At 32.1% G+C, this 26,016-nt stretch overlaps 2 protein-coding genes across 4 annotated transcripts in view; both read right to left on the bottom strand.

Moving 5' to 3' along the window:
• Positions 1–3,166: 3,166 nt before the first annotated feature.
• On the bottom strand, positions 3,167–15,056 carry LOC111714885 (gamma-glutamyl hydrolase). Of its 3 annotated transcripts, XM_023490099.1 has the most exons (14): positions 14,972–15,056; positions 14,010–14,060; positions 13,903–13,947; positions 12,185–12,234; positions 11,554–11,624; positions 11,248–11,278; positions 11,050–11,153; positions 9,795–9,867; positions 9,232–9,320; positions 7,583–7,631; positions 6,668–6,703; positions 5,909–5,994; positions 4,075–4,155; positions 3,167–3,791 (listed from the first exon to the last, which is right to left on the bottom strand). In XM_023490099.1, the coding sequence occupies exons 1-14, from the start codon at positions 15,036–15,038 to the stop codon at positions 3,686–3,688; spliced, it is 939 nt and encodes a 312-aa protein (XP_023345867.1). In that variant the 5' UTR covers positions 15,039–15,056; the 3' UTR covers positions 3,167–3,685. The 3 variants fall into 3 exon arrangements, with proteins under 3 accessions (XP_023345867.1, XP_023345868.1, XP_023345869.1); XM_023490100.1 differs by lacking the exon at positions 14,010–14,060; XM_023490101.1 differs by lacking the exons at positions 13,903–13,947; positions 14,010–14,060.
• A 4,078-nt stretch (positions 15,057–19,134) lies between these two features.
• LOC111714889 (RING finger protein 10) overlaps positions 19,135–26,016 on the bottom strand; it is a gene marked incomplete in the record, with an annotated part of 16,922 nt that continues 10,040 nt past the window's right edge. Inside the window, 9 exon segments of the mRNA XM_023490103.1 lie at positions 19,135–19,792; positions 20,064–20,164; positions 21,133–21,194; positions 21,465–21,680; positions 23,094–23,168; positions 24,051–24,124; positions 24,812–24,911; positions 25,345–25,398; positions 25,660–25,754. Of these exon segments, the coding sequence (XP_023345871.1) occupies positions 19,736–19,792; positions 20,064–20,164; positions 21,133–21,194; positions 21,465–21,680; positions 23,094–23,168; positions 24,051–24,124; positions 24,812–24,911; positions 25,345–25,398; positions 25,660–25,754 (834 nt within the window).

The following is a 26,016-nucleotide window of genomic DNA, read 5'->3' as shown; positions in this document are numbered from 1 at the left end:
GAAATTTATACCCCCTTGTTTGCCTGGGAAATTGATCCCAGTAGTTCTCACCGCCCATTTCAAGATCACCCCTTTTTCAACTCAACAATTCTGCATAATAAACGGTGAAGAGAAACAACTATACTTTGTTTGTAAACAACAATTTCTCATTTAACTAACATTATGCAGTTAAAACATTAACAAACAAATTCTCAACTCTAGCAGAAAAAGTAACAACAGATTTATACAGTTTTCCTTGTCGGCAACATGCACCACACAAAGACTATACATATATATAAATTCTTCATACTTTTTTTGTTGTCTGTTTGTTTGTAATTAGGGGTTGGGTTGAGGAGGGGGGGTTGAAAAATAGTTGGGATTTTTATTTTTTTAAATGCGCCTGCAGTTCAAAAAGAAAAATCCGCCAAAATTTGGAAATAATTTAAAATGGCCGACTTTCAGAGTATTTAAAAGCTAAAATTATTACAGAACTGGGTTCTGTAATAAAAATTTTCATTGACAAAGTCAAAATCAAAATCGTCCCTCATTTCCGTGTTTATTGGAAAACCTTGTAGCTTAGGAACCCAGATTTGCCTGAAAATCTTAACTTTCTCTGAATTTATTTGGCGTACCTTCCTGAAAAAATCGGAGTTTTCAGTAAAAAAAAAATTGGGAAAATTCATTTTTTCTATTAATTGAATCATTTTAAATTAAATGGGGCTACAGATTTAGGGCTTGACAGATTCCTACTTTTTTAGTCGTTTCCTTAACAGTTGATTCCAAGCATACGTTAAAAAGGAAAATTTCAGGTAGCCCATAATTTAAGGTAAGAACGTTTCATTAACAGCAACAGTTAACGGCTCTAGCCGTTATTGGTACTGTTATTACAGAATTAACATCGTTAATGGCGCAAAGTGCCAAAATAATTTCAACAATGATTAATGAAATCGTTAACAGCACAGCAGTTAAAGTCAATTGCAGTATTAACGGCTTGAATGACAGGAAGCGCTGGGAAAAAAAATTGTTAACAGTTTATGATATCGTTAACAGTTGTTTACACAAAAGTGCACCATTTAAAAAATGAAACATGTAAATTTCTTTTTTAAGTTTCATGCAATTTTAAACAATCCCTTTTCGTTTTCGTTTTCAACTTAATTTTTTTTCAAAAAACGTCTAATCCCTTTCGTTAACTATTTCAAAATTAACAGTTTTCGCTTTCGTTAATGGACTCTTAAATTTTCGAAAACCCCTGTTTTGTTAAAGGAACTTTGCCCAGCCATAGCTAAAGAATTATCATTTAAAGGTATATTATATCCCCTGTTGAAAATACATTTTAAACCCAAAATTTGTGTGATGAGAAAATGACTCCGACTATTGTCGTACTCTAGAAAAACGCACATGAATGCCGAAATTATAGATTTTTCTGTAAAACACACCACATGTTATTTGTGCAGCAAATTTTAGACACTGAGCAACGTTTGCAGTTGTTGAACATTTATTTTGTAAAAAATATTAGAATTTACTTTCTAGAAGTAACGAAAATAAAACTACGTTGGAAGTAAAATATTTGGTATTTTTGAGGGAAACAAGTAACATCTGCTGGATTCAGTTCACACTTTGCACGAGCGTACACTTCGATTTTACAGCAATTTATTTGGGAGATATATTCACGGAGTTCTCTGTCCTCAATGATTAGACAAAGGTTAAAAGTATACAGTTGTAAATTGAGAATTACCTTTTTGCATGCAGGTCATTTGATTCAATTGCAAAGTATTGGTGAGCAACTTTTCAAAAAAAGTGAAATATAAGTTAACGTTTTTAAAACTTTTTAATGATCATAATTTAAAAATAACTATTATCTATAATCTAAAATCAAATATTAAACTACTAGGCTTTTAGAGTGCTTCGTGCCCTCTACTATTTCAATTGTAAACATTTTCTCTTTGTAAACACTGTAAAACAGAAACAAAAGAAGTTCACTGATTTTATAAAAAAAATTCGGGGATTTTCAAAATTTGATGAAAATCGAATTTTGTAAAGGCAAATTTTTTAAAATTTAATCATCTAAAAATCTTCCCTGTGGACATGTGAAGTCCCACACAAAAATTAGGCCCGATCATTTTAGCTGTTTGGCCATTTATTGGAGACAAGCAGACAGACAAACAAACAGACAAATAAAGCATATATTTAGATATAAAGTATTTACAAGTCTGAATTAGAGATTGAACAATACGTCGATACAGTTGTACTTAGTAGTAGTTAGTTTTACGTGATGGATACAGTGTAACAACAAGTGGCTACATCCTTTCCTATATTCTACGTCTGCATTTTATACAATTGTACATCTACTTTTTACACATGTGCCTTGTTTAAATCATAGCTTTGTTTTTATAGTAGTACCATAAAACAGTGGTATAAGAAGACGATATTTAGGAAACTGTATGATTCCATCAGTAAAAATTGTTAAATTTAAAATACGTATGTTTTCTGGTTCAAATCAGTTTTAAATTGACGTTGAATGAAGGATCACTTTAAAATATGTTCAGTGTCCCTTTAAACCGTTTTTTTTTATTTGAAAATGGAAAAACATTGCTCTATTGTCCCGGTATATATCCTGATTCACAACAGTACCCCCTAAACCTTATATATCCTGATTCACAACAGTACCCCCTAAACCTTATATATCCTGATTCACAACAGTACCCTCTAAACCTTATATATCCTGATTCACAACAGTACCCTCTAAACCTTTCCCGGATTAAGGCTGATTGACTTCTTCTTCTTTATTCTACAAAACCCTTGTAATTGTAAAAAGAAACTTTTTATATTTAAGAATTATTAATATCTATTTCTAGAAGTCGCAGAATATTAATATTTACATTCGAATTTTTGAAACAGCAAAATGTATAAAGTGGGCTGTTGTATGAATTTGCATGAAAGGTCCATGTTAATTACGCCTACAGTCATTTTTATCTATTCTTTTATAAGAGGAATTATTACACGGATAGTACAGGTGTCCCAATAAACATGGGAATCGAATTTGAAATCGTCTTTGTTAAGAGTTAGTGTTGTGCATGTTCAAAATAAAGTTATACTAAATCAAAAGTTCATTTACAAGGACGATATCAAAATCGTCACTGAATTCCCATGTTTACTGGGACACCTTGTCCAGTATGTTACAATTATCTTTAAAGAAAGTAATATTTATTGGAACAAAAAGATATTAAAACATAAGAAGATGGTCATTGTAAAATATTAACATTTTTTAACAATTTATTTAATTAAATAAGAAATTATCTAATTTCTGTCTTGCAGGATTAAGTATCTTAAAGGAAGCGTAATTTAATTCAAGTGATATTCCATGCGAAGATGGCAGTGCCCGATTTACAACGGTAATCTTTAAACCTTTATCTGATCAATAATGTGGAAGATATTGTTGTTTTTTCAGGTCTAAAAGTGTTTAATTCTGATATCAGTATGTTTACTAAAGTACTAAATACTCGATCTGCAGACAAAGATTTCATTTCATTTCATAAAATGCATAGGTTGAAATATCTACAATATTGGGTTGCAAGGATATATAAGGATTAGAAAATTAGAGTTTGCGGCAAAACTTCAATTTCTTTTCATAGGAAATACATAAACTTGTTGATATAAGAAATCAACTAGACAGGAAATACATAAACTTGTTGATATAAGAAATCAACTAGACAGGAAATACATAAACTTGTTGATATAAGAAATCAACACCAATTTGTCCCGTATATATTTGAGAATCATAGGAGTATATCAAACTTTTCTCCTCGATCTCCCTAAAAAAAAAAGTTTTTAAAAAAAGTAGAAAAATTAATATTAACAATAATTTTCGTTACAATAGCAACATGGAAATAGTAATGATGATAGAAGTCATAGTAATAATAAAAATTATTAAGGTATTATCACAAAATTATTAATGATGATAATAATAATAATAATATTATAGCACTAATAATTTAATTATGGTTAAAATAATAAGGATAACAATAATAAAGTAGCAATAATATAAATGATCATAATGATAAAAATAAAGAAAATAATAATTAATTTAAAAAAAACCTTGAATTAAATCTGTGTTTGCTACGTTTAGCTTCTTCTATGAAAAATTGTGCAAAATGTCCATTTGCTAGAATCGCTTCCCTGAAAAAATACAAGGATACCCATTAAAGGGACTGTAAAGGAAAAATGAATGGGGGTACAGGCTGAAAGCTAATCTCTTGATCGCGACTCATGAAAGTTATAAGTTCCTGTCTCGAAAAATTGATATAACTGTGTCAAATTTATATATACAATTTTGTAAAGAAAATAGAAGGTTTAAACAGATCATATTCAGCAAATACGCAGCCAATCAGAAAACAAAGATACCTCAGAGAAACCTGTTTGTAACTTAGGTTTTCTCCAATAATTACTTTATAAGATATCAGATATAATTAATAATATTATTTATAAGTCCGTATTACGTCACAAGAACTCCCACCAATGGTAGTGATACAGACAGAGACACATGACCACTATACCGCACTGCCATTAGTGGGAATTCTGGTGACGTAATACGGACTTTGCTGAATATGATCTGTTTTAACCTACAATTTCCAAACGAAATTGTATATGCATGAATTTTCGTATAAATTTGACACAGTTTTATATCAATTTCTCGAGACAGGAACATCAGATAAAACTTTCATGGGTTGCGATCAGGAGCTAAAGTGATTAGCTTTCAATCCCTTTAAACTGTGGATTTGGAAGACAAGATTTTATAAATCATTCGATTTTTAAGGTTTTTTTTAAACCAATAATTTTAGCTTTATAGACTTATTAAGTGACCATATTAGGGCTGCCCCCCCCCACAATATTTTGGGTCATTTAGTGACGCTATTCAAGCTATGAAGGGGAGGCAAAGTAAATAAATACTAAAGTGGAACAGACTAAGGCAACGACGGCAGGTTGGGCCATAAGGTTTTATTTGGTTTGGAAATAAATAATTGCATGAAAAGATTTCTTTTGGAGAGTAAAGACTAGAAAAAAGAGACTAAGGACCCATGTCAATGTCGTCTTCAGCTAGAACTTCAAAATTTTCATAAATAAAAAATAAAAAAATTTCGTATGTTTTTATGTGTTTTATATGCAAATACTATATAGTCGCTTAATAAATTCATCGATTTTGCCTGGCAGGCTTGACCTTCTAATTCTATAAGAATTTATCTTTAAAACTGCTTAGTTTTGTTTTGGCCCCCCAAGAAATGTAAGCCCTTCCTGGGAAAAAACCTGAATACGCCTCTCTTAATATCTTTAAAGCTATGTTTAGTTCTCAAATGAGGGACTCAATAGTATATCCAAAGGCAAGCCCGGGGGTTTATTATTGGATCTGGAGAGGATTTTTTAGGACAAGTATACCTTGTATATGGTATATTAGGACGAGTTTACCTTGTATGTGGTATATTAGGACGAGTGTGGTATATTAGAACGAGTTTACCTTGTATGTGGTATATTAGGACGAGTTTACCTTGTATGTGGTATATTAGGACGAGTTTACCTTGTATGTGGTATATTAGGACGAGTTTACCTTGTATGTGGTATATTAGGACGAGTGTACCTTGTATGTGGTATATTAGGACGAGTTTACCTTGAATGTGGTATATAAGGACGAGTTTACCTTGTATGTGGTATATTAGGACGAGTGTACCTTGTATGTGGTATATTAGGACGAGTGTACCTTGTATGTGGTATATTAGAACGAGTGTACCTTGTATATGGTATATTAGGACGAGTTTACCTTGTATATGGTATATTAGGACGAGTTTACCTTGTATGTGGTATATTAGGACGAGTTTACCTTGTATGTGGTATATTAGGTCGAGTGTACCTTGTATGTGGTATATTAGGACGAGTGTACCTTGTATGTGGTATATTAGGACGAGTGTACCCAATTTCAAAACTCGCTTTCTCAGGATGAAAATGGGTTCCATAGAAAGGATAATTCTAAAAATAGATCAATAAACTAATTAGAGTAATATTTACAGTAATATAAGCGACATTTTATTCAAAGATAGTGAACAAGGTTTTAATACTGGAACAAAATTAAACCCTCATGTAAGAATAAAGATAAATAATCAATAAATAGAAAAAATGAATAAGATAACAATAATTTTTTAATTAAAATTGTTTATTTTCACTTGTGGTTTCTTCTGCAAAACTGACAATTGAACATATCTTGCGAATACGAAACAATGGAGAAATTCGAAAAGATATTCGCCATTAATTTTTCAGTATAATGACCATATAAAATGCGATAAAAATAAACAAATAATGGAAGTTAAACAGGCTGAATGTAAAGTGTAAAATTCATTTAAAAAAGGGTATACACGATGCTTTACCCTGAAACCGTAATCTAACATTGTCGGCTTTATAGCATAAAAAGTGTTTAATTCTTATAATTTTTCCATTGCTTCTGAAGCAAGAAATTTATTTTATAGAGAAACTACAAATGCTTGTTCATTCAAAGCTTTAAAGGATACCACCGTTGTGAATTGGACATGGCACTCTGTCAATTGAGGGTTACTTGATATTATGTTTATAGTTCTTTTTAACGGATTTTTGTCAGAAACACAAATATAAAAACACAAATATAAAAACATATATTCATTTTAAATACCTTTGCTTCCACACTAGTGATATATTCCAACCCATTCTAAAAATATTTCATTTTAAAATCTTATCATTCATTTTCAATCACGTTTATAACGCAAGTTTAATTCTTAAAATGTTTGGAGTAAAATCAGGAATTCATTAACAAAAATCTTTCTTAATATGATTTTCTTATCCCATAATTAATTTAAAAAGAATATTCGCGAAAAAGGAAAAGGGGAATAGGCTTACGGCAAAAAATAATTGATGATTATAGATTGCAATATCTGAATGATTTGTTTGAAATTTAATTTTTTACGCTACGATCGAGTCGTATATTGCAACTTTCTGAATTTGTATGGACGTTACGTTCTTCAGTATGAGTCATTTTTAACAATATTCACCTTATAGACGCAACAGATAGAAGTTAGATTAGTAGCGATAAAAAGCGATTATTTTTCGCCCTAACCCTATAACCCCTTTCAATTTTCACGAACACTCCCTTTAACATTTGCAGAAGGTTCAGATATTTATCTTTGGAAATTCATTTTCTTAAGGAATTTAAGTATCTGTGAGATCAAATTAAATGGAAATTCCTGGTTTTGAAAGGGATGAACTGTCTCAATTTATCAACCGCTTTGACTAGTTTTTATTTTATGACTAGTTTTGTATATTAAGTGTTTTGAGTCTCAAATTTCAAATAGGCTAATATTTAATCTTGTAAACCTGAAATATTTCAAATTATAAATTCTGTTAAATCATATTTTCTAAGTTTGAAATACCAATGGTTGTCTTTCAGGTTGAAAAGATAAAGGAATTAGAAAATTTGAGTTTGCTGCAAAGACTCAATTCTTTTGTTGAAAATTATATGCAGACAATCTTTCAGCCGGAATATTTGCGCATTTTGGGAATATGGAAACCTTCAACTATACTCAGTACTCACCTTGTCTATATTTGTAGACAAGGGAATGTAGAATTCATCCATTTTAAACCTAAACAAAACTCATTAGAAAAGCTACAGGGTGTCCAACGAAACATAACAGTAGCAAGACAATTTAAAAGTCGTCTTTGATTTTTAGATTCATTTGAGACAGCCGTCAACTTTCCTTCACATGCTTGATACTTTAAACAGTTTAACCAAAATATTCTCCTGGTCCTGTTTTGAGATTTCAATATTACCAAACGTATTAAGAATTTCGTTCAAATTTCAATTTTTTTTAAACAAAACCAAACTTTTCGAAATCTGAACAAAATTAATCATATCTCCAGTAATATTGAGAGCACAAAAAAGCAAAGCATTTTTTCGAAATGCCAAGACTAGGGATATGCCGTAATTTTTTTTTAAATATCAAAGACGACATTTAATGTCATGTTTCGTATTGTAAAATAATGAGAACTCAGATAGATGAGTTGAGTGTGAAATGGAAAAAAAATTAGAATTTTTTTTCTGACCATCACATACAGGGTGTCCCACGACACATGACAATTGGTGAATAGTATGTCTTCTTCAATATACTGTATTAGATATTTAAAATTGTTTGTAGTTTATTTTGTTAAAAAACTCGTTAACTCAAATATATTGGAACATTATGGAAGACATTTTAAACCATTCACCAACTGTCATGTTTCGTGGGACACCCTGTAGATCCAGATTGTTACGAAAAGTTAAATCAATTCATTGGTTCGACTTTGAAGTGTTACAAAGCCTTGGTCTTTGATTTCGCCTCTCTAACTTCATTAATTAAGTTTTCTTATAAACTTGGTTTCAGCTTTAGTTCTCAGTTTTCAGTAATGAGCAAAATGTCATCAATTATTGTATGAGAGCTTGCAACCTTTCTAGACCTTTGGAAGATCCTATACTTCATATAAACATTTTAGCAAGGCGACTGACTATAATTGTCTTAAAAGAGATAATTTAAATTGAGTTTTCCTTAAACTATTTTTCTTCAAAATTGGAATAATGTCACGACTTTTAATTCGTCTTTGGTCAGAGCAATATTCATTCGTTCATCATATTATACAGGGGTGTCTTAGTAAACATAGGAATTGACTGAAGAATTCGATATCTTCTTTCTGAAGATTACTGTTTAATTTTCTGATCCTTATATCTTAGCAACTTGATGGTGCCAATCTTTGTGGCAAAGACTCAGATCCTTTGTCCGTCTTCACTGTTCATCTTGCAGAATCATTATAGACACATCTTTACAGCCATTTAATGTTTTCATAAAATAAACTTTATGTGGCAGACATAATAATATCATCGATTTTGATATCATTATCAGGTATTACAATGCCTATTCTTAACAAAGACGATCTTTAATTTGTCACTCAATTCCCATGTTTATTGGGACACACTGGACTAATGTAATATACAATGAGAGACAGAAAAATCTGGAATGGGAAACGACTCTTAGACTTAATGCGTGACTTTTAGTAGTCCTCTGAACATGAGACGCAGGGACAGTGCAATGTAAACAGACAGTGTAAATAGATAAACTATTTGCGTTTTAAAAGCTTCAAATGTACAAATGTATTGCTTTAATGTCGTCTTATTCCACAGTTTTCTGGTTATCACTGTATAAAAGAGCAAACCTGGTAAAATTGTCCATGGTGAGGCAATACATATGGAAGTTTGAAGTCACATTCATAGTAGTCAAGATGTTTAGAATGTCGTTGTCAGCCTTTAGTTTACAAAAATTGTTTATATGTTTATAAGAAACATTTGATTCAAAGAACCATGCGTGTTACCCTTTAAGAAGAGATAGATTTGTTATTATTAGAAAATTCAAAACTTTTAAGAGAAACTTATAAGTTTAATTTGAAGTTCGACCACCCCCCCCCACCCCCCAAGCAAAGAAGGAAACTATCAGATTTAAAATCTTTTTCATTGTTTCTGTATAGCAAAAGAAACCACACATGTAGCTTTCTAATTTTAAGATAGAAAACTGGAATTCATGCAGTTAAAATTCTATAGAATCTTTTTAAGAAGGTTTACTATCAATTAAAATGTAAAAAAATATTTTTCAACTTTTATAAGTTTTTTTTAGAAGATATCTATATATAAAATTATCATACAATTAAATGCTTTTGAAATTTAAACTCCAATTATGGATTCTCACAATGCAATGCTTTATATTCCGCCTCTAAAAGAATACCTTTTTGAAAAGACGACTTTCCTTCCAATCTTCCAGTAGGTTTAAAGGAAGATGCTGATCCCAAGCATCACATCTGGATAAAAAATGATTTAAAGAAGGTAAGGCCCAATTTAAAGAATTTAAACCCCGTCCCTGATCCTCCAAAAACCGGTTCCAATTGAGCACTGGCTCAAATCTCGAAACATTGAATACAATTTCAAGTGGAGCCACGTCTCATATTTGAGCAGCGGCTCAAATTTTGCCTCTGTTGATAAAATTTTAAGCGAATCTTTTTTTAAAGTGGCATGTCACTATAATGTCCCAGGAAGGGGTTGATTTATTTGGTGTACTGTACCGTTTAGCCTTATAATAGTCGATCTGTATTTGTGTACTGTACAGCTTGCTCTAGTTGCTTAAAACTTGAAATGAACCGGAGTTCATAGTGATATCTGATTAACGACGGGATTTCCAAATTGTGTTATGCTATTTTATCACTCCAGTTCACGAACTTTTCCCACATTTGCAAAAAATGTTCAATTTTAAAAGGAAACTATTGTCTTTACACCTTTTTAAAAGGTCAGATTATCTCTTTGATAAAAACACGGAAAACTAGGAGTCACATGATTATATTCTTGAGCCATGTTCACCCTTTAAATAGAGAATTTTTATATATTTTTTGTTGAGTTATTTATTTTAATGCTTTCTATGAAAAGAATTTCGTAAGCTTTTTTTGACAGATTATGAATGAGAATCAAAATGTTCCGATACAAACACTTTGATGTAAAATGTTTTACATGTAAAGGAGGGTGTCCAATAAGGGTGCTCAATATTGGAATTAAGCCAACCGCCCAACGGAGGTGGCTGAATTTTCACTTTAACAAATATTGCAATAAAAAATAGTCACAAAAATATTAAAAAAGTCACAATTCAATTTTCGGTGAACGAAATTACGCGAATTTCAATGTATTTTTGACGACAATTTTAGACCTAATTTTCGCAAAAATTTGTTCTTTTTCGCAAAATGTTCGTTCAACTTTCATAAAACATACTATTTCATTCGAAAATTCGGAAATATTCTGGAAATATTGTGGAAATATTGACCTCTTGTCTGCAGTATAGTTTACCTTGCTAGATGGCGTATCTTGTCTGCAGTATAGTTTACCTTGCTAGATGGCGTAGCTTGTCTGCAGTATAGTTTACCTTGCTAGATGGCGTATCTTGTCTGCAGTATAGTTTACCTTGCTAGATGGCGTATCTTGTCTGCAGTATAGTTTACCTCGCTAGATGGCGTATCTTGTCTGCAGTTGATGCAAGAGTGATAAATTCAAATCCAAGGCATGTTGCCCAAATAGGGAAATAATCCCCATCATCATTTGCTGCCTGAATTTTGAAGCATTAACATCTAATTTTGTGTCATTTTACTGATGGAACTTTTGATAAAATTAATTAAAAATTTCTTGAAAGTTTTTCAAACCTTTGCGTACTCGAAGATCTGAGTTACGAGCCTGAAAAAAATGTAAAGTTCAATGCTAATAAAAAGGATGAGACTTATTTATAGCTAAAAAGAGTAAAAAAACTAAATGGGAGTTTCATTCACTGAAGTTTAGTCTTTTTTCACGTTTTGGCGTTTATTTAAAATAAACAGACAAACAAACAGACAGAAAGATATACTTTGTCGTCGTAAAATTTTAATATATTTATTTGAATTGATTGAACGTTAAACTTAAAAAGCACAAAAAACTCTAAAATCAATTTAATAATATCTAATAAAATATGACACCTTGAATATGTAGAGTTCTCAATGTTGGACCTTCCTCCAGCAATCAGAATTCCATTTACACTCTCTAATAACTAATGCAAAAAAAATCGGTTTTAGCTGAAGCAAGAAAACGAAGTTTACCTCAAAAAAGTGTAATCGAATTTGGACTGGGAAAAATCGATTCTGAACTAAAAAAAAAAAAATTTTGATTTGGAAAAATTAGATTCCAAACTAAAAATAGAAATCAACTGCAAACCAAAAAGAAAATAATATTTTACACAGAAAAAAAAAATTGAGTTTGAACAGGAAATACTTTAAAATGAAAAAAACTGCATAAAACTGAGAAAGAAAATTGATTTTGATTTTAAAAAAAGAAAATAGATTCAACTGAAAACAAAGAGAGACTTCTCTTTTACATTTTCAAACCCAACAGATATAAATGATTATCAAACTGTGGATATCGAGATCAATCATTTGCAGATTAATTCAATCCTTAATCAATATCCCAAATTGTAATCGTATCCATGGTCCAGGGTTGAAGAAAGCTTTGATAAGGGGAGGAATAACTTAAATCTAAAAGAGCCCACAGTGGATATCAAGATAAAACGATTATGAGAACTTGAAATTTCTAATATAGAGCGTCTTTGATTACCTCGGTAAAATTCTGTGAACTTCCTAGAACAAGAGGAACCACTCGTCCGCCTAAAAAATATAAAAAAATTTACTAATAATAATTATAATCTGCTTGAAGAAATTAGAAATTGTATCGTTTTGTTACAGTGAACCCCAGTTAACTTTGGAATAGAAAGACGACTTTAATACTTTAACTGTCCAATGAACATGAGATGCAGTGTAAACACTAAACAGACTAATTTCACTTAATACGTGGTTTAATAAGTTATTGGTAAAACTATGTTCTTTGTACCAAAATCAAACCTGCAATTTATTGCTTTGATGTGTATTCGGGTCTAACCTATGAATAATTTACATATTGGCATATACAGATTTAATCTAGGGCACTGGTGGGCTAAATGGGTTGAATTCAAGGGGATTTTAGAGTGGAAAACTGCACCCTTCTGTATTATCCCTTGAATTTATATATTCATATATTTTAGCATTTATTGATTCTAGATGTAAATACATGATAAATAACGAGTGTATAAAAGGAGAGGAGGATCTTCTCTGGTTCCAGAATCCAACATTACTGATTTGCGGATTTTATAATCCTCTTTCGGATATTTTATCCTCTACAATATATAATATAGTTTTATTCCAACTTAAGATTGGACCAGACCATGAAGCATTTTGTCTTGGAAAATATATATATTTAAACTGAGAAAAGTTGAAAAGGATACCAATTTTGTCAAAAAGGAATTACAATATGACTTCTTACTCTTTTTCCAATTCTTTCAATAGCAATATAAAATTATAAAACAGAAAAAATAAGTTGTCATAAAAAAATTTGTATCTGGTACAGTGAGACCTATAAAACTGTGGACTAGGAAGACGACATTTAATCAATATTATAAGGCTGTTGTAAAGAAAACATTTTTACCAGTAGGTTGAAATAGGCCTGTGTACACTGCACACTTGCTGTGTTTCATGATTATTGGACTGTCTAAAATCATAACTTCAGTCTAATAGTCGTCTTCCATCACTTCAATCAAATAGTCATCTTCCATAACTTCAGTCTATTAGTCGTCTTTCATAACTTCAGTCTAATATGTCGTCTTCCATAAATTCAGTCTAATAGTCGTCTTCCATAATTTCAGTCTAATAGTCGTCTTACAAAACTTCTGTCTAATAGTCGTCTTCCATAACTTCAGTCTAAAAGTCGTTTTCCATAACTTCAGTCTAATAGTCGTCTTCCATAACTTCAGTCTAATTTCCATAACTTCAGTCTAATAGTCGTCTTCCATAACTTCAGTCTAATAGTCGTCTTTCATTACTTCAGTCTAATAGTCGTCTTCCATAACTTCAGTCTAATAGTCGTCTTCCATAACTTCAGTCTAATAGTCGTCTTCCATAACTTCAGTCCAATAGTTGTCTTCCATAACTTCAGTCTAATAGTCGTCTTCCATAACTTCAGTCTAATAGTCGTCTTCCATAACTTCAGTCTAATAGTCGTCTTCCATAACTTCAGTCCAATAGTTGTCTTCCATAACTTCAGTCTAAAAGTCGTCTTCCATAACTTTAGTCTAATAGTCGTCTTCCATAACTTCAGTCTAATAGTCGTCTTCCATAACTTTAGTCTAATAGTCGTCTTCCATAACTTCAGTCAAATAGTCGTCTTACAAAATTTGAGCCTAAGTTGTCTTCCTATTCCAAATTGTATGGCTCCCACTGTAAACAATTTTTTTAAAACCTCACCAGCCGACTCTATCCATTTGACATAGCTGCTTGCTATAAAGGTACCTAAGAAATGCATCGTTAAAAAATTAGAATTTTTAGTTTTTTTATTCTTTGATAATAATTACCTCCTGGCGAAAAATGATCCAGAGCAAGTGGAATATTTTGACTAATAATCCCTTTAAAAAAAATAAATAAAGAAACTGTCATCGTACTTTGAAGTGAACCTCCATGCCAGATTCACAGAAGTACCTTTACACCGTTGTATGATCTATAATGTGGAAGATGTCGTTTTTCGAGCTTAATAAAGGGTTATTTGTATTTTCTGAGACGTGTTAGGAGTTAGGACAACCTCTAGAACTATACATGTATAATTTTCTCTAGCTCAGTTCGCAACTTCAAATGAACTTAAGTTTTTATTGTGTTTTTTTTTAATCAAAAACAGTCCATAAGCTGTCCTAAATATCTTCAATAGCTCAGCACTTTCAAGGCCTGCTAGTTCTAAGCAAATAATAAGATTGTTTTATCAAAAAATATTCGTATATTGTCTGTTTCTTGGTTCTGCAAACTATTGAAAAACATCTGATGGTTTTGGAGTGGCATAATTGTGAGAACTTTTATTGGTAAGATTTTTGTGACCTAAGTTGTTACCATGGAGGGATTAGTAAATGTCGATTAAAAAAAAGAATGAGTTTAGAGCTCAATCTTTCCTTTTAAAACATTTTAACTAAGGATTGAAAATGTGGGTTTGATGTCAAGGGGTTCTTAAGTTCTGATCGGACATACAAACAGAAAAACTAAGATTACTACTTTATTTATATACTAGCTTGGGAACCCAGCGCTGCCAAGATTACTAAAATTTACTTACACCGTTTAACTGCACTTGAACGATTTTACCAGGAAACAAAATTTTCGCTATTTAAGTGGACCCACTCAACTTAGAATCTTAAAACCAATGGGGTCTTTAGAGTTCCCCAATCAAAAGTTGAAGCAAATCGGTCTTGGGGTTTCTGAGTTATGCTTGGACAAACAAACAGACAGACACAAACAGAGATTACAACTTTATTATTTAGATAAATATAGATTGTACCTATAATGGGAGTTTCAGTCGCTAATGTAGAAGTCGTCAAGCAAATAAGTAAAAAACCCAACATCATAAAAATCAGAAAATAAAACCTTCTGAAAAATGATTATTTACAGTTGAAGGTTTTCCATAAAAGTGTTTTGCGGATTAAAGCCGCTGCAGATACAAAGAAGTAATTTTCCCAATTTTTATCTTTTCAGATAAAAAGATATCCCAAATTCTATTGCTCACATTTGTCACGCTTTTTTGTTTATTAGATGTGAAAATGGTAACAATTTGCTTCTCTTTCTTTGAGCACTCAATAAATCAGACGAAATTTTTACAAAATGTAATTTGATGTTTTTATCTATCAATTTTTTTTCTCCTTAAAATGAATAAATGAAAATTCAGAATCCCTGTGCACAATGATTTTCAATCTGCGCAGATCCATTGACTACTTCAAAAGGTTGCATCAATTTTTAAGACTGGGTTCGACTCTACACCTTTATCTTTAATTTCTATATTGCAAACTCACTTAAACTTGTGTAAAGTCCTATTCTTGAAAACTATAAAGCACTTGTTTAAAGGGACTGTAAGCGTAAGTTTAAGTGACCCTCCATGCAAAGATTGCCATGCCCGATTGATTTACAACGATACTCTTTAAAACTTGATCTGATCAAGCATGAATTAGCTATGCATGTTTGTTATGGTTTCTCAGCTAAAGTGATTAGGGCATTCTTGATGATAAGAAGCAGTGGAGAAATTAGAACAACTATGATATCTTTCTCATGTTTAATCATCAGATCAAGGTTTGAAAGGTTCCGTTGCTTTCTTTGAAGGTCACTTAAAGTACCTTTAAACTTTTATTTTAGGAAGTAATTGGCAAAATTTTCATTGATTACAACCTTTGGACCACTGAAGAACCGCAGCGATTAAAAATGATATTAAAAAGAAAGCCTCGGATCGAGGACAATGCAGAACTTAAATCTATCCGATGTCTAATTGTTAATATTATCTATAGAACAACTTTAAAGGGACCGTACGGGAATTGAAACATTGTACTAAAGGGGGGATGGTCGGATTTATAGATATACGTTTCGGCTAAAATCACAATACGTACATTTTAAGTTTTACAATTTATTCACTGCCTGGCGTTGCCCGTGGAATTAAAAAAATCTTTAAAACTTTTTAAAAATCGCTTTTCTTTGTTAACACTGGAGTATACTCATTAATTCAGCCAATTTCAGTGGGAAATAGTTCCAAAACTTACACTTGGCCTATTTCTAATACTGAGTGTTAGAAATGGGCGAAATCTGCAACGTTATCTTTTCAAAGCATATATATATCTTTAAATCCAAGCCTCATCAAACAAAACTATACATACTCTTATAAAACATGACTGAAACTATATATTGAAACAAAAAATGTCTACTTTAAACGAATAATAAGGTGTGAGAATTAGTTTTTGATGATACTTAATTTTATTTTCGAACATATCCCTTTTAGAAACATATACCAAATTTCAGCTCATCTCGCGTTTTTGGGCCAAGCGCTGCGGCCAAACTTATCAAATTGATAAAGTAATTGCCAATATGTAGGGTTAGGCTTGGTTAAGACAATTTCTGGGCCGAGCTTTCTATACCTATGAATGTGTCATCCAACCTACAAAAGTTGTGGATACGACCTTCATAATTTGTGATCCGACTAACAAAAGTTTTGCATCCAATCTACAAAAGGTGTACATCAGACCTATAACTAATGTTGTGCATCCGACCTTCTTAGGTTGGTCATCTGATCTACGAATGCAGTAAATCGGACCTATAGTAAGTCGGATTGCAATAACTTTTTTTCAATTGATTGTGTATCCGACATATAGTTCATCAGACCAACAGCAGCCAGAAGCTGCTGGAAAACCACGTGCGGGAAGGTCCGAAGTATCGTAGGACGGATGTAACGTAGGACGGATGTAATGCAATGTCTCCTGAATTTGGTCCAGCTAGTAACATATATATTTGAGCAAAGAGCATTTAGTAGAATCTACAATGCAAATGTTTTTACTCATGACGTTATTAACATAAAGTAAGTTTTGATTTTTAAACTTTCTCTTTAAGAATTGCAAAGTAATTATCAAATAACAAGTGTTATTCAACAAAAGGTTGATTGTAAGTGAAAGATTTATTACATAGTTGTACAATTATATTATTAATATAGGTTAATAAAAATTATTTTATTTTTAGAGCTATTACTTTTTTCCTTCTTGAGTTGCTGTGAAACCCGTTTTCCAGAGTTAAAGTTAGAACTAAGAATACAGTTGAAAGCAGTATACAGGGTTACCCACAAAGAATGAGACTTTTGAGACACTGTAAAGATTTTTTTCATCCTTGTTTCTTACATTTGTGGTTCATAGGAGCAGCAAACTAGTTTTTTCATCACAAAATCATTTATTACACCTCCAAGAGTTACCAGAGGTGGTAGTGGTACGGTTTCCAGTGAACGAAACTTTCGCAAAAAAATGCGGAAATTTTGCGTTCGTATTAAACGAACTTTTTCGAGAAATTTCGCATTTTTTTGCAAAAATGAATACAGCGAAAAAATGCGAAAACGATTAAAAATTTTGCAAAATTTTGAGACATTTTTTTTGTAGCTGCAACAATAAATTGCGCAATAAAAATTCTCTGCTCTGAAGGCTCAACATTAGAATTTTTATTTTATCATAATTAACAATTTCTCTTCCGTATTTTTTTCGCATTTTCACCCCGCAAAATTGTTGCATTTGTTTTTTTTCGCGAAACAGATTAAAGCGGAATTTCGCGAAAATGGCGAAAATGTTATTTTTAAAAAATTGTAATCAAATGATTTACTGAATTATTTAATGTCCTAGGATGCGATTTAAAGAAATAAGTTGATCAAGTGATAATAAAACCCCTACACCACCTGTACCAAATACATAATTTCGGGAAATAAAACTCTAAGTGAACATTTTTCAAAGTAAACGATGGGTCCAAACATATAACTGACACAATTGGAGGAGTACGTAGGGCAGCAAGGCAAGCCGCACCCGTATAGCCTCCATCCCGCAATTTACTCCCAAACATAGAGTTGTGGCAACGCACTCACCCGTAGCGCTTCCTACCCGCACCCCTTTATCCTCCGGCATAATGTTTTGCGATTTTCTCCTAGAATATGATATTTTTCACAGTTAAACCCTAAATACTAAATACATCAAAAGAATGTATCAAATTGTTATTAAATGTCGTATTCTTCACTTTCTGATAATGGAAGGTTTTAATTAAAAGATTATATGGAGCTCCATAAAACTGTTCCCACATATTCATGGCTATTTATTTATCTTAGCAATTACTGAGATTTACATACGAAATATAGTTTAAACCCATTGAATAATTGTCAAGACGACATTTCTTAAATTCTTTCGATGTATTTAATATTTAGGGTTTAACTGTACGTGCTATGACGTGTTTAAAATCTTAAATTTACGCTGCATTTCTCTAAATTCATTTTGCCTCAAAAAATTGGGAACAAAATTGAGAACATTTCCAAAATTTGACGATTTTTAAAAACATCGATTTAGTCTAAGTTTGAATGATAAACTTAGCTTTATGACGGAAAAATGTCTCTGCAAAAAATTCAAGATTTTTTCCGACTAGAAGAAAGTTTACATTCTTGTCGAGATCGATCCTTTTCTCGGTCTTAGTAAGCGGGGCCAATATTATGTTAATGTGTAATATGTTACAAATATTACTGATTAATTATTAAATTTATAGGATTATCAAACTCACACTATATACACAACCCTTTCCTCAAAAAAGAAAAAAATGCAAAAAAATAACTTTTTATTTTCATAAATGATTGTTTTGTAACAGCAAGGCTCCGAGGCTTGACAATCCACCTTGTAAAAATCACAAAACAATTTAATAACTTAAAAACATTCATTTTCGTATATCATATCATAAAAAAATTATTGTATTGATCAAAGGCAAAAAAATGAAGTTTTGGAAATTTTGATTTGTTAGAAAAAATTGGTATGGCTTTTATTTTTAAACAATTTTTGTCACTACATACCTATCCTAACATAATTACTTATCTGTTCCTACCAAAATTACCTATCCTATCCTATCCTATCCTATCCTAACCTATCCTATCCTATCCTATCCTATCCTATCCTATCCCTATCCTATCCTATCCTATCCTATCCTATCCTATCAGTTACCTAGCTGCTCCTACCATAATTACCTATCTAAACCTTTCGTAACTTCCTTAATATTCGTACCAAAACTACTTACTTCCTAATCTATCAATCAATTGCTGTTCAAATACACCCAATTTAATTTCTGCCTAACATTCAAATAAATTTCCAAATCCATTTTTAACCCAATTACACCAATTTGAAGAAAACAATATGGAAAAAGTTAAAATGTTTAAGGAAGAAGTCCCTTAAAGCACAAGTATCACAAAAAAATTACAAATAACTTGTTAAAAGCGATGAGATAAAAGTTGGATCAAATATTAATTAATCATTGTTTAATTGGGCGCAGTTATTGGAGTGAATTAATAGCTTTGGAGCTAATCATTAGCGCTGGAGCTAATTAATAGCAGTGGGACAAATTAATAGCGAGAGCGTATTAACAGCGCTGCAACTTATCAATAGCTCTAGAGCTATTCAATAATGACTTTGAAGCTAGTTAACAGCGTTGGAGCTAATTAAAAGCGTTGGAGCTAATAAACAGTGTTGAAGCTAATTAACAGCGTTGGAGCTAATTAATAGCTTGGAAGCTAATTAATAGGTCTCTGCGATCCACCAGTCAGAAGAATTCCACGCCCTTTTCTTCCCTAAAATAATCATATTATAAATGAAAATATAAAATTTATAAATCACCGACAGTGAAGACAAATGCAATTTCAAAATTGTTGTTAAATTGAAAAAAAAATCTTATTTCTATGGGGGAGAAAAAGGAGAGAGTTGTTTAATAAGGTTAAAATTCGACCTTTTTAAAAAGTGTGTGTGTGTGGGGGGGGGGGGGAATTGATCTGTTAAAAAGAAAGGTTAAAGTCTGATAATAAAAGTCTCAAAATAAAGAGAATAAAAAATCCAGATATTAACCTTTTTCTTGCCAGTTTGTTTATCTGCCTGTGCTAGGGCCTGGGCCAGAGCATCTCCAAGACTAGCTCCTAGGCTAGCAGCAGGAGGAGGTGGCACATAGCCTGCAAATATACCGTTAACGGGACTATCAGAGTAATTTCAAATCTGGTAACTGCACTTCAAAGCTTTGTCTGATCCAGTAGAAATTATTAATCAATGTTGTTGTTTCTTTAAAGGGAGTGATCGGCAATGTGTGGTATTTGTCGGTCAATCCCTTTACGCTGTTCTTGACATTTGCTGATTCTCCATCTAAGTTAGTTCAAGCTTTTATAAGAAGCAATTAAGATTTAACATTTTTTGAGTCAGAAAAACGAAGATTTCTTCCACATTTTTTATCAGATTAAGTTTTCAAGGATACCATATTGCCATCTTTGACGTGATCACTTGAAATTACGCTTACAGTCCCATTAAATGGAATGTTAGACTGTTCGTGGTTCTATAAACGGTACAGTGTGTACACTGTACAGGGTTACTTATTGAATTATTGAGAAGAAACCAGGGAGTAAGGAATAGAAGGAAGATACAACTGACGCGGACCGCCCTACCATATGATTATTCATGCTTTGCGGACAGTACTCCATTTGTATAAGAAATATTAGTTAGATGTACAACCGCGTAAACAATAACCTATTCTGAATATTTCTTGTACAAAATGAGTACCCGCCTGCAAAGCATGAATAATCATATGGTAGGGAGGGCCGCGTCAGTTGTATCTCCCTTTTATTTCTTACTCCTTGGAGGCAACAAATGTGTGTACGTAATATGAATGCACTTCATAGGGTACGTTTAACCAAGCCTCTCAAGCTTTAACAGGGTTACCCACAAAGGATGAGAATTCAGAGACAACTGTACGATTGTTTCCAGGTATTTATGAATCTCTGCTTGTAAATTTGTTTCTTTCTTTGCCAAATAAGCCATAAAAAATAATATCTTTAACAGATTTTAACCATATTTAGAGAGTTTCAGGTTGTCATAACACTTACAGTATTATTGATTGATTGATTGATTGATTGATTGATTAATTGATTACCTTCGATTTCAGGTTCACTATCAGAGCAGGCGTGACGACGTCGAACAGCAAGCAAAGGACCTCTGAAACATATGTTACATTATTATCAGTGTCAATTTTATGAATTTTTCAGTCATTTTCTTGAATTTACAGCATAATTTTAAGTGACACTTCCTGCACAGATGGCTATGCCCGATTCCAACTGGTTCCCTTGAAAATTTGAACTCATCAATGATAAAGAAGGTATTGTCGTGTGCCTGCGTTTTAAAGTGTTAAATTCTGATAATTCCTTGACATCAGTGAACTGTTTTTATAAATAAATAAAAAAAAATAAAAAACTGTCTTTAACTCACCCTAACTGGACCATGTTGTTAACTGGAACAGCGGTAGTACGTGCTCTTGGAGCCCCGCCCCCTCCTCCACTCTTTGTTATCCTGGCAAAGTTCAATCCTGCATTGCTTTGTCCTCCGACAGCCTCTGATCCCATAAGGTCGAAGCCGGAGGCTTGAGAGTCCAGGCTACTGGCCAGCTGAGGACTAGGGCTTAAGAACTCGAGGTCATCTCCCATCCTTCAGAGAAGTTCATTAAATTAAAGTTTTCAGGTCTGTTTTAAAGAGACTGTATGTGAAATTTCAAGGGACTCCCTATTCAAAGACAGCAATGCCTGATTCACATAAGTAAAGTTCCCTTATAAGCGTTGTCTGATCAAGTATGATTTATGTATCAATGTTTATATTAAAAACAGACTATTTTCTATACGAAAGTAACTTGCGCATTTCTACTCAAGTCAAATTACACAGGAATAAACAAATTAAAACATTTTCAAAAAACCCAACAATTTCTTGCACATTAACGACCAAATGAAGGGTTCATGGGTACCGTTGTGAATCCTGCATTACCATCTTTAAATGGAGGATCACCTTTAATAACTCTTACAGCAACAAAAGAACTTTTGACAGGCCGTGAATTACTCAGGAATTCGTTCATTTTTATATCCTGAGGTTTTTTTTATATACGACTTACAAGAAAGATAAGCGTTTAAACTATACCATTGATCTGGGCTTTTCTTTGACTGTTAGGGCATTTATCAAAATAAAAGCAGGATTAAACTGAATCCAACAGATTAAGGTTCGCCATTAGTTGGTTGAAAAAGTTTACAAAAGAGTTTCTTGTGGATTTTCACACGCTTACATTGCTTTAAACAGTGCTTAGGATCCGGATCCGTTGGATCCGCAAGATTTTGGCTTCCTGGATCCGGATCCGGATCCAAGGGGTAAAATAATAACCAAAAACGACAAAAAAAAACTTTTATACTCAAAAAACCCAACTCTGAACTTTTGAAAAAAAGAGATTGTAAAAATTTCCTCATTTCTGAATGGTTCATCAAGTTTTAAGATAAAAATAAGCAAAAAAAAAAATCAAACAAAAAATTTATAAATTATTTTTTATTAAAAAAAATCAGTAAATCTTAAAGAAATGGCCTGGATCCGGATCCATTTTTTTCTCGTGCAGATCCAGGTGTCGGATCCGCATTAAATTAAATGGATCCTTATCACTGCTTACATAATATGAGAATACATATAATCCCCCATTTCTGACTACAATGACCAAATAATTTCGAGCCACAACAGCTTTTATTGGGAATAATTGATTAACTTGAAATAAAATGTAAATTAAGTCTTATTTTCAATAATAATATCGCGAAAAATGCCATTTTTGTTTGATTTAAACCCCAGTGCATGGGATCCATTTCATTTAATGCAGATGCGGATCCTGGATCCTGGATCCGCATTGGAATGGAAATAAATGGATCCAGATCATGAACATTTTTTTCGATATTTACTGAAACTTTGACAAGTATTAATTTTCTATTTTTGTATTTTTTTTTATGCTAAAACTATGAACTATTTAGAAATGAGGAAATTTTTTGTGATAATCTCCATTTTTTCAGCAATTTCTTAATTAATTTTAAAAAACCATACTTGGGATAATGATAGGCAGAATCAATCCTGGCCATAGGTGATGGATATCTTCCCATTATTCTGTTCTCTTCTAGCCTAATCAACCAATATTATTTTACTAAATAAAGACAGAATTGGTGAGGTCCCTGAACGACATACCGCCGGTTCAACTATCTCTCTTGAGTCTTGATTCATCGATTGAAAGTTCAATTAAAAGATACGCGGTTGAACCGTCTCTATGTTGTAAAATGACTTATCATAATTCATTGAATCCGGATTAACAAATCTGTTCGTGCATCAGAATCAGATAAAAAATCCGAAAAATAACCGCTTCGGTTTTAGTAATTCGGCCCCGATCTTAAGTGCAATTCACAAATCATTAAAAATAATAGTTGCTTCTACGATGTGACCCTGAAACAAAGGTATAGAACAAGGATTTTTTAATAAGTCAATAAACATGAAGTGTATTCAGACCTATTTCACAAGTTGATATTTAGGCTTTTGGCTAAACTGTTTGCTTTATATAAACCTTAAAACCCACAAGATTGCTTCAATGTCGTCTTCTTAGTAACAGTTTTATGGCTCACAGTGTAATTCAATGGAGAAAAAAAACATTTCGATTTAAAAACGTTGGAGAGAAATGAAAACAGAAAACTGTTTGTCGGCGATTATATCAAAACAGTGAAGACCACTTAACTATTTAAATTGTGATTTCCAAAAAGTTTTGTTTGTTTATTATATTGCAAGTTGACAAGAAAACAGCGAGAAGATGTTAATTGACAGTTTCTCTTTGTTTCCATGTTTATGTGTATCCAGTATCCAATATCCATGCTGTTGAAAAACTCGGTAGAAAATTAAAATATTAAGTAGTCTTTATTGTAATGTATTAATATATATACGACGACGAATGTGCGAAAAATGAAGTGGATTTCTACGAAAAAGAAAAATCGATCCTAAATTTTAAGTAATATTGTTTTCCTGATTCGTTTCTCCCGAACCTTCTCTGCCTTTAGTTTCCTTTGCCTTTTCCTCTTCCTAGACTCCAGCTGGTCCTAGAATATAGGGATACTAGATTAATATTTAATATAGGGATCAAAGATGAATATAGGGATCACAGATTAATACATGGATCACAGATTGATATAGGGATCACAGATCAATACAGGGATCACAGATAAATATAGGGATCACAGATTAATACACAGATCATAGATAAATAAAGAAATTACAGAATAATATAGGGATCACAGATTAATACAGGGATCACAGATAATATATGGGATCACAGATAAATATAGGGATCACAAATGAATACTTAAATCAAAGCTCAATATAGGGATCACAGATCAATACAGGAATCACAGATCAATACAGGAATAACAGATCACTAAAGAAATCACAGCTCAATACAGGGATCACAGCTCAATACAGGGATCACAGATCAATACAGGGATCATAAATCATTAGAGGGATACTGATCAATTTAATAAAAAAAATGAAGAACATAAATTAAGAGTAGAGGGATCAAGGAATTGAGGATATGAACAACGGGTCTTAGAAATGGGTTGAAGACATTCAGGATCATAAACAAAGGGTTGAACAATTAAGAACAACAATAACAACCAAAACACAAAGAGCATTAACAAGAACTAACCTTGAATATCTGAAGAGTATTCTTGCTGACAAGATTAGATAGATCTAGTTCTGCAAGATCAAATATAACAAGAGCAAGAACTAACCTTGAATATCTGAAGAGTGTTCTTGCTGACAAGATTAGATAGATCTAGTTCTGCAACATCAAATGTACTCGAAACTGGGAGATGACGCAAATATCTCAACCTACAGTACATTAAACTGACATTCTTTAAAAAAAAAGGGTCACGAATGTATTCTATTTTTTAAGAAAAAAAAGCTGAAAACATCGAAACTTCCAATATTTATTTAAAATAAAAAGTCTTATACATTTTAATATTTAGTCCCCAATTATCCTTAAAAACTGAGACAACTTACCTCAAAATTTAATATATTTTTGCAACCTATAAGGTTTTAACCTTCAGTATTTTTACTATATCCATCAAAATTCACAATGTATAAGTTTAAAGATGTAACACATCAATTTTTACGGATATAATATTTTGAATTTGAAGCAAGTTCTCAGTAGGGCTGGGAGTACAATCGTATTTTCACGGGAACCAACGAAACGGGTTAAAAAACGCATCCAGCCCTAGTCATCAGTTATTTGCCCAAGTTTTGGCGTTATTAATAAACATACCTGTCTCGAAGTTCAGATGTCATGCTAGAGGAATCTTTCTCCAGTATACGAGCACTAAATTGATTTGACAAAAATGAAAACTTTTTTCTTTAATGAAAAAAATGGATCCGGATCAAAAATTCATGAAGATTAAAAATTGTTTAGCTAACCTTCATGCTAAAACTTGATAAAGCATTGAAAGATTAAATCTCTCATTTTCTAACTGTTGAAATTTGTGAGCAAATATTTTTTTTTTTGCAGGATTTAGTCGATTTTTCCCCCTTGGATCCGGATCCAGGAAACCGAAATGTTGCTGGACACTGGTTATGAAGGTACCTGATGGTGTGAGGCGAATTCTCAAAGGATCCGTACTCCTGCATCAGCATCTGTATGTTCAGAGCATGCAGGAATATCAGTTGACCGTTAGCATCCTAGCACAGGGATAGATATTATAAAAGATTTTTCATAAATTATATCTATCATTTAGGACTTGTTCACTTTTATGTACATAAAAATGTTACCGTTTGAGGAAAACGCCGTTAGCAGATTATTTGGGAAAACTTGGGCAATTAATATAAAAATTATATTTCAAGGTTAACTTTATTATTCATCATTTCGCTAAGATTTACCTAAAACCTTAAATTTCTTCTTAAAAAGTTTATTTAAAAATTTAATCTTTTAAAGAACTTTATC

Source organism: Eurytemora carolleeae, unplaced genomic scaffold (assembly GCF_000591075.1).
Source record: "Eurytemora carolleeae unplaced genomic scaffold, Eaff_2.0 scaffold1258, whole genome shotgun sequence".
NCBI classification, from domain to species: domain Eukaryota; kingdom Metazoa; phylum Arthropoda; class Copepoda; order Calanoida; family Temoridae; genus Eurytemora; species Eurytemora carolleeae.
Note: the sequence above shows the minus strand (reverse complement) of the source record. Positions and strands in the feature narration are given on the sequence as shown.

Excerpts from the sequence above, each read along its gene's own strand:
- LOC111714885 (XM_023490099.1), bottom strand. The coding sequence starts at position 15,038 with ATGATGTTGGGTTTTTTACTTATTTGCTTGACGACTTCTACATTAGCG. Across the intron at positions 13,948-14,009 it reads GGATCATTTTTCGCCAGGAG|GTACCTTTATAGCAAGCAGC; the intron begins GTAATTATTATC and ends TGCATTTCTTAG. Across the intron at positions 11,279-11,553 it reads GAGAACTCTACATATTCAAG|GCTCGTAACTCAGATCTTCG; the intron begins GTGTCATATTTT and ends CATTTTTTTCAG.